Raw genomic sequence first — 18234 nt, forward strand, 5'->3', positions numbered from 1 at the left:
TGAAGATAAATATATTATGTGAGAGAGAGAGAGAAAGATAGATTGAGGAAGAAAGAGAGAGAGAGAGAGAGAAGATTTTTGTATAAGAAAATAATAATATAATAAAATAAGTTTATAAGTATATATATATACATACATACATACATATATGCATATATTTATGTATAATAGACAAGTAGATAAAAATATATATTATCTAAATTAATATATATATAATATTAATATTATTAATATAATAATAATTAATATATAATTAATAATAAAATTATATATATATAATTATAATCGTTATTATTAATTAATAATAATTAATCGTTATTAATAATATTATTATATATATATAATAATATTAATTTAGATAATAGATATTTATATATATATATATATAAAAAATATTATATATATATTTACAATATTATATATATATTACAATTTATGTATAAATATTTATATATATATTTAATGAACAAACATCGTGTGCCATGCAAATGCACAGTGCAAGAAGAATCATATTCTCTTTGAGACGATATGAATTTAGGATTACAAAGATCAATAAACGTGACGAAAGTGTGTATTAGATGATATTTTCTAGATTAAATCTAACGTTTAACATACTCGGGAATTTTTCTTCATAAATATATCGTTCGACGTTTTAATAAATTCAAATCGAATTACATTTCGCGATATATACGTTTTGATTTGTTTTTTCGAAATTAAACAAACAAAATTCAGATCTTCTCTCGTAAACGTATACGTTTATTCTATTTTTTGTTTTTTTTTTTTTTCTTTTTATTTTTCTTTTGTTTTTATTTCAATCGAAACAATTCGAATGAAATTTTTTCAACGTCAAACGATCGTACCGTTTATTATCGGGGGCTAGATTTTTTCATTGTTTTGATTTATTTGTTTATTTCGATTATGTACCTTGGTTCCTGGGACCCCCTCGGGTGTAGTTCAATAAATCAAATAAAAGATGCAGGAAAAGAGAGAGAGATAGAGAGAAAGAGAAAGAGAAAAAGAAAAAGAAAAAGAAATATAAAGAAAGATATGTAAAAATGTTATTAAAAATAAAAACATATACTCACGCTATTTTTTCACTTGGCGATCTCCATGGAACGTCATCGTCCATTTCGTCTTCCGATTCGTCTCCTTCGTGATCCAAGGATTCTTGTCCTGGTAGATGTAAAGTTGAGCTCGTTAACATGTCAGGCACAGGAAGGATACTCGGTCTTCTGCTTCCTGACAATTTCAATTCAACCAATTTAATTATATTTCTTTCTCTTAACAATTATTATTATTATAAATTATTATTTTTTTTTCTTATTACAGATTTATTATAAAATTATTTCTACAGAATACCAGAGTATTGTATAGAAAAATGAATTTATATAAAAAAAATAATATTCTCTCGTTAGAGTTGAAAAAATATCTCAAAGAGTTATACGAAAAAGTTTAATTGGTTTCGTTATTTTCTTTTCATTATATACCTCTTCTTTGAGTGAGAATTTCTGGACTGAGAAGATTTGGATTAGTATCGATGGAACGCGGCACGTCCAAATGATTTCCCGTAATTGGCGTTTGAGGGGTAGAACTTGCTTCTTTTAAATATTGTCGAGAATCTCCCAACCCTCCTGGATCGAGATAAGTTGCTACAACATGAGAAATCAACTATAGTGAGGCTCGGTTTTAAGATTACACATTTTATCGTTCATTTCGCAATGTGAATATTATGTGATATATATATTTCAAATTTTTGTATTATTTCATTTGATAATTAGAAAAGTGATATATATGTGTGTGTGTTGAATTGTGTATTAATATAAACAGATATTTGATTTTGATAATCTAATTGTAAGAATAAGTTTCGTGTTAAACATCAATCTATACTTTTTCTTTCTTCTTATTATTATTTTACGCTTTATAAAACGATGAAATTAATTATTTCGTATTTTTTTTTAAATTTCTACATTTTCCACGCGTAAAGCACATCGTGTAATTTGTGTGTTTGAGTTTTATTGTTTGTATTAAAAAGCGAGAGATACATTTAAAATACAAGCTGCGTTTATTGGAGATCATTAAAATACGACATAGAATTATTACTTCGAGAACGGAAAAAAACAATCATTTGATTTCGTTTATTTCAATATCCCCCCCCATAAAAAAAAATTGTGATTAGAAAACAAAATCAAAAACAGAAAAAGTTCTTCGATTATTGACGATTAATGATAAGAATCGTTCGATTTAAGAAAAAAAAAAAAAAAAGAAAAAAGCTTTCGCGTTAATTGTAAGAAGCATGAAAATAAGTGAAACTTTTCTTCTCTCCAGGTAAAACCAGTCGAATATAACTTTCACGATCTCGGTGTTTAATCGTTTCTTTCCGTGCTAAAGTATCACATAAACGTGCACCGAAACTGGCTGCTAAGTTGCAACTAGCTGTGTCATGCGCAAGCTACAAATTACAAAGCATAAAACTATCAGTAGGGCATTCTGACGTAATTACGCGTAATTGCAGTTCGTTTTAATCGCAAACGACAAAACTTTAAGTTCTTCCATGGAAATATTAACATTTTTTTTTCCCGAGCTTTCCTTTACTTATTTTCTTTTTTTTTTTATTTTACACCAATTTTTATTCTTACCCCAACCATAACACCGTAACAATTAGCACACCCTCGTCGTAAGCCTAATTTTTATACTGAAAGCTTCCTAAGATACGTAAAACGTGCTGCTGGCGGAAGAAGAACATGCGGTAAATATAAAAAAGGAAGTGGAAAAGCTCGACAAGGGGGAGGGGGGGCAGATATGAGATTATAGAGCATTTATGTTTTAATATTGGAAAGCCCAGTTCCACGATATACATCCCAAGGCTATCATTGAAAAATTGCGTTGCCGCACGATGAAAATGAACGAGGTTATCGAACGAACTTTTACGATAATCAACTAAACTTATATTTATACCTTTACGAAATTACGATTTTATGAGATTACACAATTTTTTTTTTTTATTAACGTATCTTCGTTATTTCATTATTAATTGTAAACCGAACTATTCGGAAACTATTCGGCTATTTCCAACTATCTTTCTCTATCTTCGGTAATTTTTGTTTATTGTAACAGAGATTTGTCTCAAATATAATTATAATTATAATATAATTAATAATATATATAATTATAATTATAATATAATTAATATAATATATATAATATAATTAATTATAAATTATTATTTACAAATATAATACAGGGCATTCTATTTACGACAAACATAAATTCTCCATTTTTTTTTAAACGAATTCCAATTTTCTATGGAATTTTCTTTCTCCCATGAATTTTACCTAATTATCCATTGGCGTGAATCGTAAGAAAAAAATAAGAATGGTGAGAGATATAGAAGTAAAGTAAAGTAAAGTAAAGTAAATAAATAAATAAATAAATAAATAAATAAATAAAAAAATATAAAAGAGTAAAAAAAGAAAAAGAAAGAAAGAAAGAGAGAGAGAGAGAGAGAGGCGCATGCAACACTCACGGTGGACATCGGATGCGAGTAGGTTGTGGTGTTGGTGTGGTGTGGGCGTGCTAGGGAGGACCTGCAAAATAACCTGTGGCGGTAACGGGGCCCTGGGAGTATTGGCGGGCGTGGTACCGTTCGTGGTACGAGCCTGCTGTCCTCGGGGCCCCGTGCAGGTATCCTGCCTTGAGGATGTTTCGCTGAGAGCAACGTTACAACTGTTGGAAAATGGCCGGTGCTGTTCAGCAGCACCGTGGCTCATTGCAGTAGTACCATTGCCACCACTTCCACCACCTCCACCTCCTCCTCCTCCTCCACCTGCTCCTCCCCCACCTCCTCCTCCTCCAGCAGCTGAACCACCGGTTCCAGCAGGTATACCGCTACTTATCGAGAGGGTTGTTGTGGTCGTCGTAATGGTGGTTGTTGTCGTGGGTGCTGTACTCGAAGAAATCATTGTCGTCGTGGTGCTCGTTGTAGTGTTGGTATTCGTCGTCGTCGAACCACTACCCGTCGTCGTACTACCAGAATTCACCGCGTCTGTTTTAGTCTCTACGACTACCTGTGCAGGCTCGGCGCTTTGATGATTCGCCACAACAAAGGCTGAATTTTCTTCCTTTGTAATGCTCATGTAATAACACGTATCCGTCTTTTTCATTATGTGCCTGGGACCTGTCGATCGAAACTTAAGCTTGTTGTTTCTGTTTTTTTTCTTTTCTTTTCTTTTTTATTACACTCCTTTTTAGTAGAACGAATTTAAGGGAGATGTTAAAGAAAGAAAGAGAGATAAATCGTATTTAGAAGGTATCGTTCTCAAGGGAAGCATCCTACCGGGATTAAGTAGAATAGTGTCTTCGTAAAATTCGGGAAGTTCGGCTGGTCTGACGGCCACCAACGCAACGCCGTATTTCCGGTGACTGTGAAAGGACGCGTAGGTGAAGGACTTGCCCTCGTATTCCCCGAAGAATCGTGAATCTCCCAGGATTATATGGTAAATCTCGTTGCCGGAACATTTGCCATAGAGCCTGTGCCATTCCTCTTGCGACTGCTGTCCCTCCCTAAAATTACGGGGGAATGCGGGAGAATCTCATAAAAGGATAATCTTGACAACAATTTGCGAAAGTCTGCATTTTCTACGAACACGTAGTAGTAGTAGTAGTAGTAGTAGTAGTAGTAATTTTATTTTACGTTCGTGTAACCGGGAGACAAGTTGATGATTAAATTTTTACTCCGCCATCTCGGGAAGGAAAAAAAAAAGAGGGCTGGGATTAAAAACATGAAAACAACTTACTGTCCTCTCGATGTATGCAACAGAAGGGTTACCAAGGTCGATGCACCGGGACACGTACAATTATTCGCTAAAAGGGCGTACTTGAACTCGTCCTCGCAAACAACGTGTTCCGCAAATTTCACGTGGAGCTTGTTCTCCGGACGGAAGATCTGAACGTATTGTGGAACGTTAGGTGCAAAATCCTTAACTGCCCACGACCTGTGAACAGGTGGTGTTAAATGAAAAATATTTATTTATTATCTTCGTCGTTAAATTCATTCGTATCGATCGATACTCGTTGAATAATTTCTGAGATAATATTTGTATCCGTTAAAAAATCTATGAATATATTTTCTTTCGATAATTGATATGATTTTTTTTTCGCGCGAGAGTCAACGTTAAATTGGATGTTAATGTATGTGGGATGCGACATACAAAACAAATACTTAAATAGGCATTCGTAAAGAGATTAGACAGTGTGCCCTGGATAGCTCAATGGTTAAAGAGTCACTCGCCCGGAGGAAAGCAAAAAAGGGGATCCGTGGGTTCGAGTCCCGGTAGTCCAGTCAGTCCAACGGCCTAATTTTTTTCACGAATTCTACATGTATGATTTACAAAAGGAAAAAAAGAAGAAAAATAATGGCGATAGAAATTGTAAAAGCAGCCCGATGAAAATGTTCTCGGGAGAGAAGAGAAGGGTTTTATCGATCGTTTAGCTGCGGATAATCCCATTTGAAACATCCATCCATTTAACTAGTTGGCCATCACGAACGAAAATGACGAAGTTGCGAATATCAATCGATATGGCACTGCGGTAAATAGTCGACCTTAGTATCGTGTGCTCGTCGGCAGCCGTTTTGTCAGCGTAATTTCTCGCAGCAAGGACGAAACAAGCTTCCGCCTCGTTCATCCTGGCTCGGGCTAGGTCGCCGTCTTTCAGACAGGATCCTTGAATATAAATCACTCTTTGCGCCCAGATAGGCACTTGCAGGATCATTCTCATCGTCGTGTCGAGTTCCATCGGAGATAAGAGGACGACGTAATAATCCTAAGCACGTTTTAGAATAGATTTAACACAAGCGGGGGATGATCTAGATAGATGGATCCGATTTCTCGTTCGGTGTACTTTTCACGAGTTTTACATTTCAAATGATTTTATTTGAGAGATTGATATCGATCGGAATGTTCTTTTCAGATAAACTAAGACGAGAGAGAAGAGAGTTCGTGTCTCGTATAAGAAGAAGAACCTTTGATAACATTAAACAAGTATAATTCGAGGATGTCATGTTCGCTTACCTGTAGCAACGGATGAGCGTAGAATTCATTCAAGAAATCCATTATGGTGTCGGCGTGTAGGGTTGTACTGCAAACGACTACGTGTTTTTCGCTTTGAGCTCTGTGCGACGAATAGGAGCCACCCAACTTTTGTCTTTCCATCCAGGTAAAAGCCAACTGTTCGAACTAGGGGTTGATGAAACAAAAACAAAAAAAAAGATACACGGCGGTATAGAAAACATTGGATCTAACGCGCAACACGTATATGCGCGAATAAAATTTCTCAAAGGAACGTTGCGTTATATTATTTCTCTTTTCATACAGCGTATTCCTTCGAGCATAGAATAAAAAAGTTCCTCTCTCTATTTCTCCGCGTGTACGTTTTCAAAAACTATTCTCGAATAAATATTCGATCACCGTTTAAACGTTATCGACCAGCGTCCCCTGCCCCCTCACCCATCACCCACCCGATTCGCGGGACAAGTCACGGACGAGAAATTCGAGCGAAAACTGAAATCGCGTTCGCGCGTAGAAATCCGTTCTCAGCCAGGTGTATGACCAGGTTGACGACGACGAGAATCGCAATTTCTCGCGTGTATGTAGATGACAAGCAATTTGACAGTTGAATAGGGCAATATCATAGCTATCATTGTCTCGTCGTTATCGAGGATCGACAGTTTCTCCTACCCTTCTCGGTTCGAGCAAGCTTTGTCCATCCGTCACGTTCGTAGACGATTGTCAAATAGTACCACTCTAATTCCCCCTCCCTCCTCCCTCGCCTCCGCCCCCGAGCCGCCATTTTTAAACAGTTCAATGTCGCTCTCTATTTAATCGGACAGCTCGTATAGCACTCTTGAATATTTCGACCGGTCGACGTTACGTCCCTCCTCACCCCACCCCAACCCCCTCCTCGCCCCACTACTTTACACCCAAATCCTACTACCCCAATCTCTCTGATCGAGTTAGCGCGCGTATTTTTTTCATCCCCCGGGGACGAACGTCGAGCTTTGATTTCCTCTTTACTTTTTAACCAACTAAATTCATTACTCGTCATCGTCGATATATTTGACATTTTCTAATCGAACCTCTCCGGTTCTGATAGCACGTATAATGCGAATCGGGATGGTCTTTACAGGGTTTTTCTCATTTCTTTTTTTTTCTTTTTCTTTTTATATACACGTAAAATATGTGTGTATTTTTTCTTTTTTTTTTCATATTTCAATCGTACGAGTTTAATTAAAAATATATATATATATATATCAAGAATAATTTAAGGAAATAATGAAAATTATACGTTACCTGAGTTGGTAACACTATGAGAGCGACGCAAATCATGATAACCATATAAAGTTGTGAGGGCCAAATATCGGGCACGAAGTCTCCGTAACCTACCGTAGAAAATGTTACCACGACGAAATACGTGCTCTGAAACAGATTTAAGTGCCTATGCCCTGCTCTCTGAAAATGCTGAATTCCGCATACGCTGAAACCAACAACAAGAAACAAATTAAAAACGTTCTATTATTTCCAATTAATCATTGAATCAATTAATCAATCAATCGATCAATCAATTATAATGAAAACAATCATTTGCAATTATTATATGCATGTTATTCATCGTGAACAAAAAATGTTTTCGATAACTCGAAACAGATGAAACAAAAAGGACGATGATAACAATTTTTTCAGTATATATTTTCATAGGCTAGATAATATAGATAATCTAATAATTATTATTTATTAATTAATAGATAAATAGTAAGATATAATTTATTATATGTATCTGTATATATTATTTATTATTTATTATTATTATTTATTTATATTATTTATCTATATTTTTATTATTTATATATATTTATATTTATTATCTACATAATATATATATATATATATAATATAAAAATAATAATATAAATATAATAAATCTATAATCTATATAAATAATATATATTTTTATCTCTATGATATACTTTTTCTTTGTCCTGTAGGAAGTGAAGAGAAGAAAGCAAAAAAAATAAATAAATAACCCTCGTCAAAGAGTATAATGACGACTACAAATATTTGATAAATTCTTGTAGAAATGGATGGACCGAAGGAAAGGCTGCAGAAAAAGGTTGAAGACCGTGTACGGTTTACTAGCAGGGAGTATAAGGGCTGCTGGCATTTATAAACGACTGATATCCATTATGCATGCGGCCTCCTTTTTATATCTATATCAGTATGGATATTTTTTTTCTATTTTTTTTCTTTTTTTTTTTCACTTTCTTCCTTCCTTCCTTCCTTCCCTCCCTCCCCGTTTTACATCCCACTTCTCCTATTTTTTTCTCTCTCTTTCTTTTTTTTCTCTAACAGAAACTATTCACTCGTCCAACAAACCGGACGACCCATTGCCACGTGTTATAACGAGACTCGCATTAATGAAACGTGACATTAAATAAAGGATTTTTACATAAGCATTTAAAGAATGCAAAAGAGAATTCCTTTTCCGTGTGGGTTAGATTGAAACTTTTTAAAAGAGATTGAAATTTATTTCCTTTTTTTTTTTCCTAGCCTTACTTCTCTCTTTCGGAGAAATTTCCTATTATTTAATTTATTCTGGAATATTATCTTTTGATTTTACGATGTTTTCTTTCTTTTTTTATTTGTTTTTCCTCTTTCTTTTTTTTTTAATAAATCAATGTAAGCGAATATACAAATATCCCATTAAATTAATGATGACGATAATATAATAAATTAATTTAAGTGTGGAGATATAAAATATTGATGGATACAAAATATATATATAATATATAAAATAAAGTGTGTGTGTGTGTGTGAAAAATGTGATCGGTCAACGAACGTAATTCCGGTATAGTTAAGTGCATTTAGATTATTATATTACGAAGGTTGTAGAACGTTCGATTGTGCGTCACGTGTCACGGCCACGGTAGAAAAATGGTTTTAAAATAGTCGCGCGAAAAAGGGTTGATTATAATACCGCGTTCAAAAAAAAAAAAAAAGAAGAAAATTATCCCCCGTTACTTTTAAACGAAAAGAATATCGTCACATATTTCGATATAAAATATTTGCAGTTGAAATTGTACACACGAGAAAAAAGAAAAAAAAGAGAAAACAGTGTTTAAAAATATATTTAACAAAATTTTCCTATTATCGTAATTATTAATTAACTAATTGTTATCGTTAGTATCATGATTTGTATTTTGCATTTGAGAAAATATCTGGTCTTTATCGATGTAATTCATTTGTTTTTAGATGTATTTGAATTAAGAATATTTGAGAATACATTTCTATCGGGTATTCTGTAATCAAAAGTACTCTCGAGAGTATTCAAAACGATCAAGGGAAACGTTTGACGTTGGCAAACGTCAAAGAATTGAAAGAAAACGACGACGACGAGAAGAGGAGATAAGCGAACGAAAATCTTAAGGAATCGTTTGTAAAATATTATCTCTAAATAATACAAAAAAGAAAGTGAAAAAATGTGGGAACATTTAAAATATTGAGAAAAAGCAAGTTGGTTGGGGTTTGACGTTAAAACGTTTGAAAATTTGTTAGTGAGGGTGAAAAGGAAGAAAAAGGGTAACCCTTTAAAAGGTTCCTTCGAGTTAGAGTAAATATCGAGAAAAACGAATAAATATAATAATAATAATAATAAATATCAGCAATGTATATATATCGTAGAATGAGATAATTTATTACACAATGATTACTAATCAAACTCATAATCCAAATTCATATTGTAACTCAATATTATCGATTCTTGATGGATGTATGAAATGTAAGAAATCAGATAATCTTACGTTAGTTTGTAAACCTTACAGTTTCTAATAAAACGTACCGATTACAAGGGCAAAACAATTGCTGAGGCTTTGGTATTATACGTCGCATCAGAATTACACCATACATAATAAATCCTACGCGATCGATGGTGACACCAATCCATCTGCAGAAGCCGCCACGATTACTTATTAACGTATGTCCCACATTACGATTCGAGTCGATCAACAAACTTTATTTCTTACCTTTTTCATACCCCCACCTCCCCGAACACCCTCCAACCCCATACTCGATTTTATTCTTACCTATAACTCATTCTTTTTTTCTTTTTCTTGTTCTTTTTCGCAAAGAAACGAACGTAACATTGCACTTGTATATGATGTAACTTTCGAATGTATTATATACACACACACACACATACACACACGTATTCAGTGATATTAAACGTTAGATATGATCGATTAGACGATGTCGTCACGAATCTCTAACCAACTCTTCCATTCGTACCTATTTACTTTTACTGACATCACGAATATTAGATGAAACTAACTCCATTGTATCTATCCATCTATACCTTTGTCTCTACTTTTTTCTTTGTCCTTTTTTTTACTTTCTCTTTTATCTTTATTTCCCCAAACGTAATCTACGATTAGTTGTCTAACAATACTGTAGGATTCGTGAAAAAATTGGGCCCGTTGGACTGATTGGACTACCGGGACTCGAACCTGGATCTTCATCTTCCGCTTTCCGGACGACTGCTCTTTAACCATTACGCTATCCAGGGCCCACCGTCCAATCTCTTTACGAATGCCTATTTAAGTATTTGGCTTATCACATTAATTAAATAATTAATTTATCCATTTAATAAAAAGGAACGAGATCAATTTTAAATATAAATTTATTATTTTTCCTTTCTAGCGAGCGACAGACTAATTGTAAGAAAAACAGAAGGAAAAAGAGACAGACAGATAGATAGATAGATAGATAAATAGGGATTGAGATAGATATAGAAACTAAACTAATCACTTAAAAGCGTGAACACAAGAGACAAATACAAATGATTACTGATTATTTTAGTAAGAGATTAACGGAAAGGAGAATCCCATGTTCAAGATGAATTCGTATTCACAAACTTCCGGCACGTTCTCTCTCTCTTTCTCTTTCTATCTCACTCGGTAGGAAACTTTTCTCATTATACCTATATAACAATAAGTCGTGTATGAAACAAACATAACGCGTTGCGTAAACTTAAATAACGAATGGTAACATCGAGAGCCGGTGGATTTGATAGAAAAAGCTAATACTATAAATTCACTGTAATCACGTTAACCTCGTCTGGAGGCTGCTGATTCTGCTGCTGCTGCTATTGCTGCTGTTGTTTCTTTTTGTCCTAGATACGCAATCATAATTTAAACAACCTTCGGTAATTAGATTTTCTCTATACTAAACGTAATTACTAACAACGAAATAGTCGACAAATTCTTACGATTCGAGATTGAACGTTAGAATTATTATAATCCTTAAAACAACTACGATGATTATTTTTCTTTGTTTGTTTGTTTCTCTTAGAAAAGACCACCCTCCCCTTAATCTTACAATTAGTATTGTATAATATTGTTTCAAATAATAATTTTTTAATAATATAATAATTTTTAAATAATAATAAATATTGTACAAGTAGCATTGTATAATATTGTTTCTTCATTTGAAATACATTTGATTGGAAAACGTATCTTAAACGTATAAAGAAATGTACTTGAAATAGTAAAATGATTAAAGAAAAAGGGTGTGGTATTTTTGTCGTCGTTTATGAGAATGGTTGACGAAGAAAATTAGCATGCCACGTGGAAAGTGCTGAATAATGTCTACAAACAAATTAACGTGTTGGCGTTTGAAACACGCCCCAAAGTTCTCCCGAGTACTACTACCTTACTTTAAACGTTTAAAAATTGTTCTTAGTTATTAAGAAAGCTTCTCCTGTATAAAAATTGGCAAATATTCATGAATTGTTTATAGTGGAAGGAAGGGTCAACGTACGAGTGCAAGAAATCAAGGGGAAAGAAGAGAAAGTTCTTTTTTTTCTTTTTTTATCTTTTTTTTTTGAAAGAAATTAAACGGTAATGGAAATAAAAATGTATTGTTTCGAAATAAATTTCTGATAAATTTAACATATCGAGTACTCCCGTCCCGATAATATTTTTTCCTATCAACGACTAAATAAAATGCTTTTATCGTTTACCGCAATAGTTTCTGTGTTTTACTGATTGACATCTTTAGAAAATCCTGATTGCGTTTCCGAGTAGTTTAAGCAATATGTGTGTGTGTGTGTGTGTTCGGTCACTGATGCTTTGTTACTTTTCACAACCTGGGGGATTATCGAATATTCCGGAATATTTAGTACGAAGGACGTTTATACAATTTTTTTTCCTCGAATGCACAAACTAAATACTTTTCCAAGAAATTAAATGGTATTCGATGAACGATCAAAAGAAAGAAAGAATAAAGTATTCGTTCGATTGTATTTGTTTGTTTCTTTTGTCAGATATATTTTCAAGGATTTCTACGATTCGATTGAATTTCGATAAGATCGATTATCAACATTTATTTCCCTTTTTTTAATGTTGTGTTAGTGAACAAGAAATATACATGAATAATGTCTCCCAACAAACAAACAAAATTCATTTTGCATTTTATCTTACTGTATATACTGATTCATTGAAAATTTATTTCTCGAATGCTATGTCGTCGTGTTAAATAAAATGAATTCTCTCTCTCTTTCTCTCTCTTCCTCACACACATAAAAAGACACACTGAAAGTTTCTTCAATAATTATTCAAGATTATTCAAGATTATTCAAATATTATTTATTGTAGAATACTCATGAAAAAGTAATATTAATCGTTTATATTATCAATCCTACTAATACTTGTTTCTTATTCGAAATACAAAAATATTATTAAAATAAATTGTAATGCTCACCTAGTAAAGACAAGGCACAGTAACGTTGCACTAAGAATCATTAATTGTTGACTCAAGGCTGACTGAGATTTTTGCATGGCTCTGTGTAAATCATTCTGAAAGTATAAACAAACAATTATTATTATTATTATTATTAGTACAGAAAATATCTTTCATTGCGTCCAATTGATTTTTATTGGAAATATGAAACTACTTACAAACATATTCTCCAACGAATGTTTGGCCAACCAACAATTTAAGAATACCGGGATGAAGAGATTTCTCATTGGTGGGTATAGTAACTGAAATCATATTTTTAAAATATGATGATTATCAAAATTTATAAATGAATTATTTACAGAAACGTTTACAAACGTGTTTATTCTGTTGTAATGCAATTCCACGTTATTTACTGGAAACATTGAGATATTCTAAATGTCTAAGTAATTAAAAAATATACAAAATATATATATATATATATTATACAATAATGTATGCAGTTTTATTTATACGTGAAAAATTGATAAATTTAATAAACCTACTTTTCATAATAATTGTTTAAATATACACTCATACATATATATATTATACAATAATGTATGCAGTTTTATTTATACGTGAAAAATTGATAAATTTGATAAACCTACTTTTGATAATAATTGTTTAAATATACACTCATATATATATATATATATATATATATTATACAATAATGTATGCAGTTTTATTTATACGTGAAAAATTGATAAATTTAATAAACCTACTTTTGATAATAATTGTTGAAATATACACTCATAAATATATATATTATACAATAATGTGTGCAGTTTTATTTATACGTGAAAATTGATAAATTTAATAAACCTTCTTTTGATAATAATTGTTTCAATATACACTCATACATATATATATATTATACAATAATGTATGCAGTTTTATTTATACGTGAAAAATTGATAAATTTAATAAACCTACTTTTGATAATAATTGTTTCAATATACACTCATACATATATATATATATATATATATATATATTATACAATAATGTATGCAGTTTTATTTATACGTGAAAAATTGATAAATTTGATAAACCTACTTTTCATAATAATTGTTTAAATATACACTCATACATATATATATTAAATATATTATAAGCACTTTTCTAAAGTATAATGAATCAGGTAGCAGGTACCGTACGGTTGGGAAACGTTGTCGCCGCCGTAAAGCATGAGGTTAAATTAATGAGGTTAAACTAATTAAATTCAAAAGCACAATAGAGATATAGCACGTAATGTCGTTATATATAACGTTCGCGAGGAGATAAAGGTTAATCCTTTTGGGAGATCGATGCAATATCATGATTTCGTTTAACACGAATAAGAAGATACAATAGTTATGTTAGGGGAGGAGTGGGAAGGGGAAGGTAGGGAGAGGGGAGGGGAAGGGAAGGGTGATACATCGATGATCCTAATTCTATACTACTAATTCATAGAAAAAAAAATTATATCTTACGAATTGATCGATGCAATATCATGATTTTGTTTAACACGAATAAGAAGATACAATAGTTATGTTGGGGGGTGGGGAGTGGAAGGGAGGGGGAAGGGTGATACATCGATGATCCTAATTCTATGCTACTAGTTCATAGAAAAAAAATTATATCTTACGAATCGATCGATGCAATATCATGATTTCGTTTAACACGAATAAGAAGATACAATAGTTATGTTGGAGGAGTGAAGGGGTAGGGGAAGGGTAGGGAAGGGTGATACATCGATGATCCTAATTCTATTCTACTAGTTCATAGAAAAAAAAATTATATCTTACGAATTGATCGATGCAATATCATGATTTTGTTTAACACGAATAAGAAGATACAATAGTTATGGCGGGGGAAGGAGTGGGAAGGGGTGAGGGAGAGAAGGGGGAAGGGAAGGGTGATACATTGATGATCCTAATTCTATGCTACTAATTCATAGAAAAAAAAATAATATCGTACGAATCGATCGATGCAATATCATGATTTTGTTTAACACGAATAAGAAGATACAATAGTTATGTTGGGGGAGGGGAGGGGGAAGGGAAGGGTGATACATCGATGATCCTAATTCTATACTACTAATTCATAGAAAAAAAAAATATATCTTACGAATCGATCGAGTATTATTCGATCTTGCCAACTTGATGAAGGTATTACAACACCTATTAACTTCTTAGAAAGAAAAACTAACATGACTTACCGTAATCGTGAATGGTATAGTGTTGACTAACTCCAATATGAAGTGGAATGATAGAAGCTGCTGCCAGACGTTACCCTGTGGACATTAGGAAGACAGCTCAACATACCCAGCGACAATGTTATCAATAGGAATGATTAAGAATCAAAACGTTCAACAGCATAGCACTTTTAATTACGTCGTCCTGCACTTTCTCTATTTTATCCCGAAATGTTAATAATACGAATAATGATTATTCATTTTAATTACGTTAATTTTGTTTGTCTTCGTGTTTATAAATAAAACACGCGATCAATTTACACGTATGAAAGAAATAAAAAAAAAGCAAAGAATTTGCGTGCAAGCCCGGTGTTTGTTCCCCGTTGGATATTCGTATTTTCTATTCTCGTCTAACTTTTTGTTGCAGTCAAAGTATCGATTCATCCTTTTGAACAACAAAAAAATTTGTTATGACTTTCGTTTCTAGACAACTAGAGGTGTGGTGCTGCTGGTGGTGGTGGTGGTGTATCTGTTCTACGAAATAGCTGCGAATAAATATTGTTATACTTTTTTCAACGTTAAAAAACTTGCCTGGTAATACCTTAAGTTGAAATATATTTCAATTTGAAATAAATAATGACCCTAGTCCATTATTTATTTCCCCCCCCCCCCGAGAAATGACGTTTTTATCGACGACCAACGACAACAAAATAAACGAAAATATTAAAACGGGTTCATTTATTTCTCAAAAGCGATACAGGGAACGATATTTGAATTTGATTATTTTAAAAAACGAGTAAAATACACGCGCGAATATGAATATTTGAAAATTTTGTCGCGTAGAATTAAGAACAATCTCTTTTAAAACTTTTCCGTACTTCGAATGTTTGTACTTTGTAACTAAACGTTAACTTTTAACCGCACTATACACCTTTCCATCCGTCAAAGTCAGATTTTGGATAGAATTTTTGATCGATCCTTTCGTTCTCTCGTCAATTTTCTTTTTCTTTCTATTATATTTTCTTTTTCTTTTTTATTATTTTTATTAATAACCATCGAATAAACAACCGAACGTGCAATCGTCGATTTTAATTATTCAAGTCTCCCGTAGGAACAAATTTCTGTATAACATAATACGCGAAAATATCAACGAAATAAATTGCAATTTGTTCATGTGAATCGTCATACCTGAACAGGACATCTTTTTCTTTTATTCATATTATTTAACAAAGAGAAAAAAAAGAAAAAAAGGAAAACAAGAAACAATGACTTTTCTCTTCTTAATGGATTTTTTTTCGTTTTGAATGATTTAATAGATCTCCTTGCTGAATGTGTTTTTTATTACTTTTTTTTTTGTCCATCCAGAACGTGCACTTTGCGAAGAAAAATTCATATTATCGTTCTCTCCTAAGGGACATTCTTTTTTCCTCGGTTTTTCTTTTTTATTTAACGAAACTACTGACTCCTTTTTTTTAACAAACAAATAGGAAATATGCGTATATTTTAATTACGATAAATTTTACATATATGTATATATATAATTTATTGTAATTTATATTTATTATACATATACATATATATTAATTTTATTTATTATTCTGTAAATATATTTATTATAGTCTTTTTATTTAATGTCTTGTTTTTTTTTCTTTTTTATATTTTAATTAATTAATTTATTTATTTTTATATTATTTTATGTACATATAATATTTATTATTTATACTTATCTTTATTATTATGCATCTTTTTTATACTTTAATTAATTTTTGTTTATTTATATTTATTTGATTTTACTATCAGTATTATATTTATAGTTTGAATAAACGTAATTAATGAAATATGTGCCCATAATTATGAAAGTGGTTTAAGTCATATATTTCTTGTTTCGAGATATTACATTTGAACATTAAATGAATTCTTTATAATATTGAAATAACAAACACTATCTAGTAATTCATTTTTGACAATATCGTGAAAATTAAATTCATTTAATTTAAAATAATGTGGTGTGAAATAACTAATAAATTCATTTTTTTTTTTTTTGTAATTTTGACTCAGACCACTTTCATAATTATGAGCACATATATGGATGAAACAAAATCGAAAAATGTGTATAGAATATTGAAATAAAAATATTATTATATAGGGGAGAAAAAAAAAGATTTGTTTCTCGACGACACGTTGTACTTGAACATTGGTAAAATTTTCATTTATATGCAAGACCTCGGTGTAGATTTTCAGTTATCCATCGTAAAGCTTTCAGGCTTGCAAGTAAGCTAGCTAAAGCAAAAGCTCCTTCCGATGGGTCGATTCTTTTTCCTGGATAGTTCGGTTTAACGTTTTAAAACGTTCAAGATTTTTCCTTTCACGTTCGTACGAGAGACAGACACAACTATGATGGATTTTTCTAAAACAAATCTTCCATGTCAGATTTGGAATACTATCGATATTGGATTTATTAGAGAAATTGTTCTTATTTATTTATTAATATTTTTCGTCCTAAACATTTATATATTTAATTAATTTATTGTGATTATCAGATTTTTCATTTCAAATAAAATTTCTTTAATTTGTTTATTCGTTAAATTTAAAATAATACCTTTTGTGTGTTGATTAATTAAATTAATTATTTCATGAAAAATGAAAATAGCTCGTATCTCGTAATACGAATCGAACAATTACGTTTTGCATGTTTCATTGTTAGAACGAGTTGGTTAGAAATTATGCGTCAAACTATTCCAACGACATTAGCTTAAATTTCTCATTTTTTTTCGAATCGCCTGTTTAAACTTCTACAATAAGAAAATAAAGAAGAAGAAGAAGAAGAAGAATAAGAATAAGATAGGAAGATTGAACGAACTGAATCAGTCTCAGGAGAATGAAAGTTTACCATGTCTAGTAGTTAGTGCGTCAGGTAGGACGCTTAAAATCTTGAACTTTTGCGAGAATCGATGAATTTCATTTAAAACTAACATTCGTTATGCGTGTTGAGAAATAAGTAAGATAAATTAAATGCTTGAAAAATGAATGAAATAAGAATATCTATCTTCTTACAAAAGAATTAAATAAATTTCATCAAATATTTTTCATTACAAATAAAATTCATTGATACTAATAATAATTTTCAAATATTTCTATTATTAACAAAAAAAACAAAATCGATTTATAAATGCTTGAAAAATGAATGAAATAAGAATATCTATCCTTTTACAAAAAAATAAAAAAATTTCA

General features: G+C 31.6%; 1 protein-coding gene across 13 annotated transcripts in view; it reads right to left on the reverse strand.

The window, feature by feature from the left end:
- The window catches only part of LOC122518261 (potassium channel subfamily T member 2), a 124687-nt gene that overhangs the window by 10972 nt on the left and 95481 nt on the right, over nucleotides 1-18234 (reverse strand). For 11 of the 13 annotated variants that reach the window (XM_043637080.1, XM_043637073.1, XM_043637069.1 and 8 more), the window contains 11 exons: nucleotides 15028-15102; nucleotides 13004-13087; nucleotides 12807-12901; nucleotides 7347-7530; nucleotides 6069-6233; nucleotides 5600-5820; nucleotides 4794-4991; nucleotides 4334-4560; nucleotides 3839-4174; nucleotides 1488-1649; nucleotides 1086-1239 (listed from right to left, as the gene is read on the reverse strand). In XM_043637080.1, the coding sequence (XP_043493015.1) occupies nucleotides 1086-1239; nucleotides 1488-1649; nucleotides 3839-4174; nucleotides 4334-4560; nucleotides 4794-4991; nucleotides 5600-5820; nucleotides 6069-6233; nucleotides 7347-7530; nucleotides 12807-12901; nucleotides 13004-13087; nucleotides 15028-15102 (1901 nt within the window). The remainder of the gene's footprint in view (nucleotides 1-1085; nucleotides 1240-1487; nucleotides 1650-3838; nucleotides 4175-4333; nucleotides 4561-4793; nucleotides 4992-5599; nucleotides 5821-6068; nucleotides 6234-7346; nucleotides 7531-12806; nucleotides 12902-13003; nucleotides 13088-15027; nucleotides 15103-18234) is intronic. The other 2 variants (XM_043637071.1, XM_043637070.1) reach the window with 2 other exon arrangements.

The sequence above is a fragment of the Polistes fuscatus genome, unplaced genomic scaffold, assembly GCF_010416935.1.
Source record: "Polistes fuscatus isolate 324 unplaced genomic scaffold, CU_Pfus_HIC Scaffold24, whole genome shotgun sequence".
Lineage (NCBI taxonomy): Eukaryota > Metazoa > Arthropoda > Insecta > Hymenoptera > Vespidae > Polistes > Polistes fuscatus.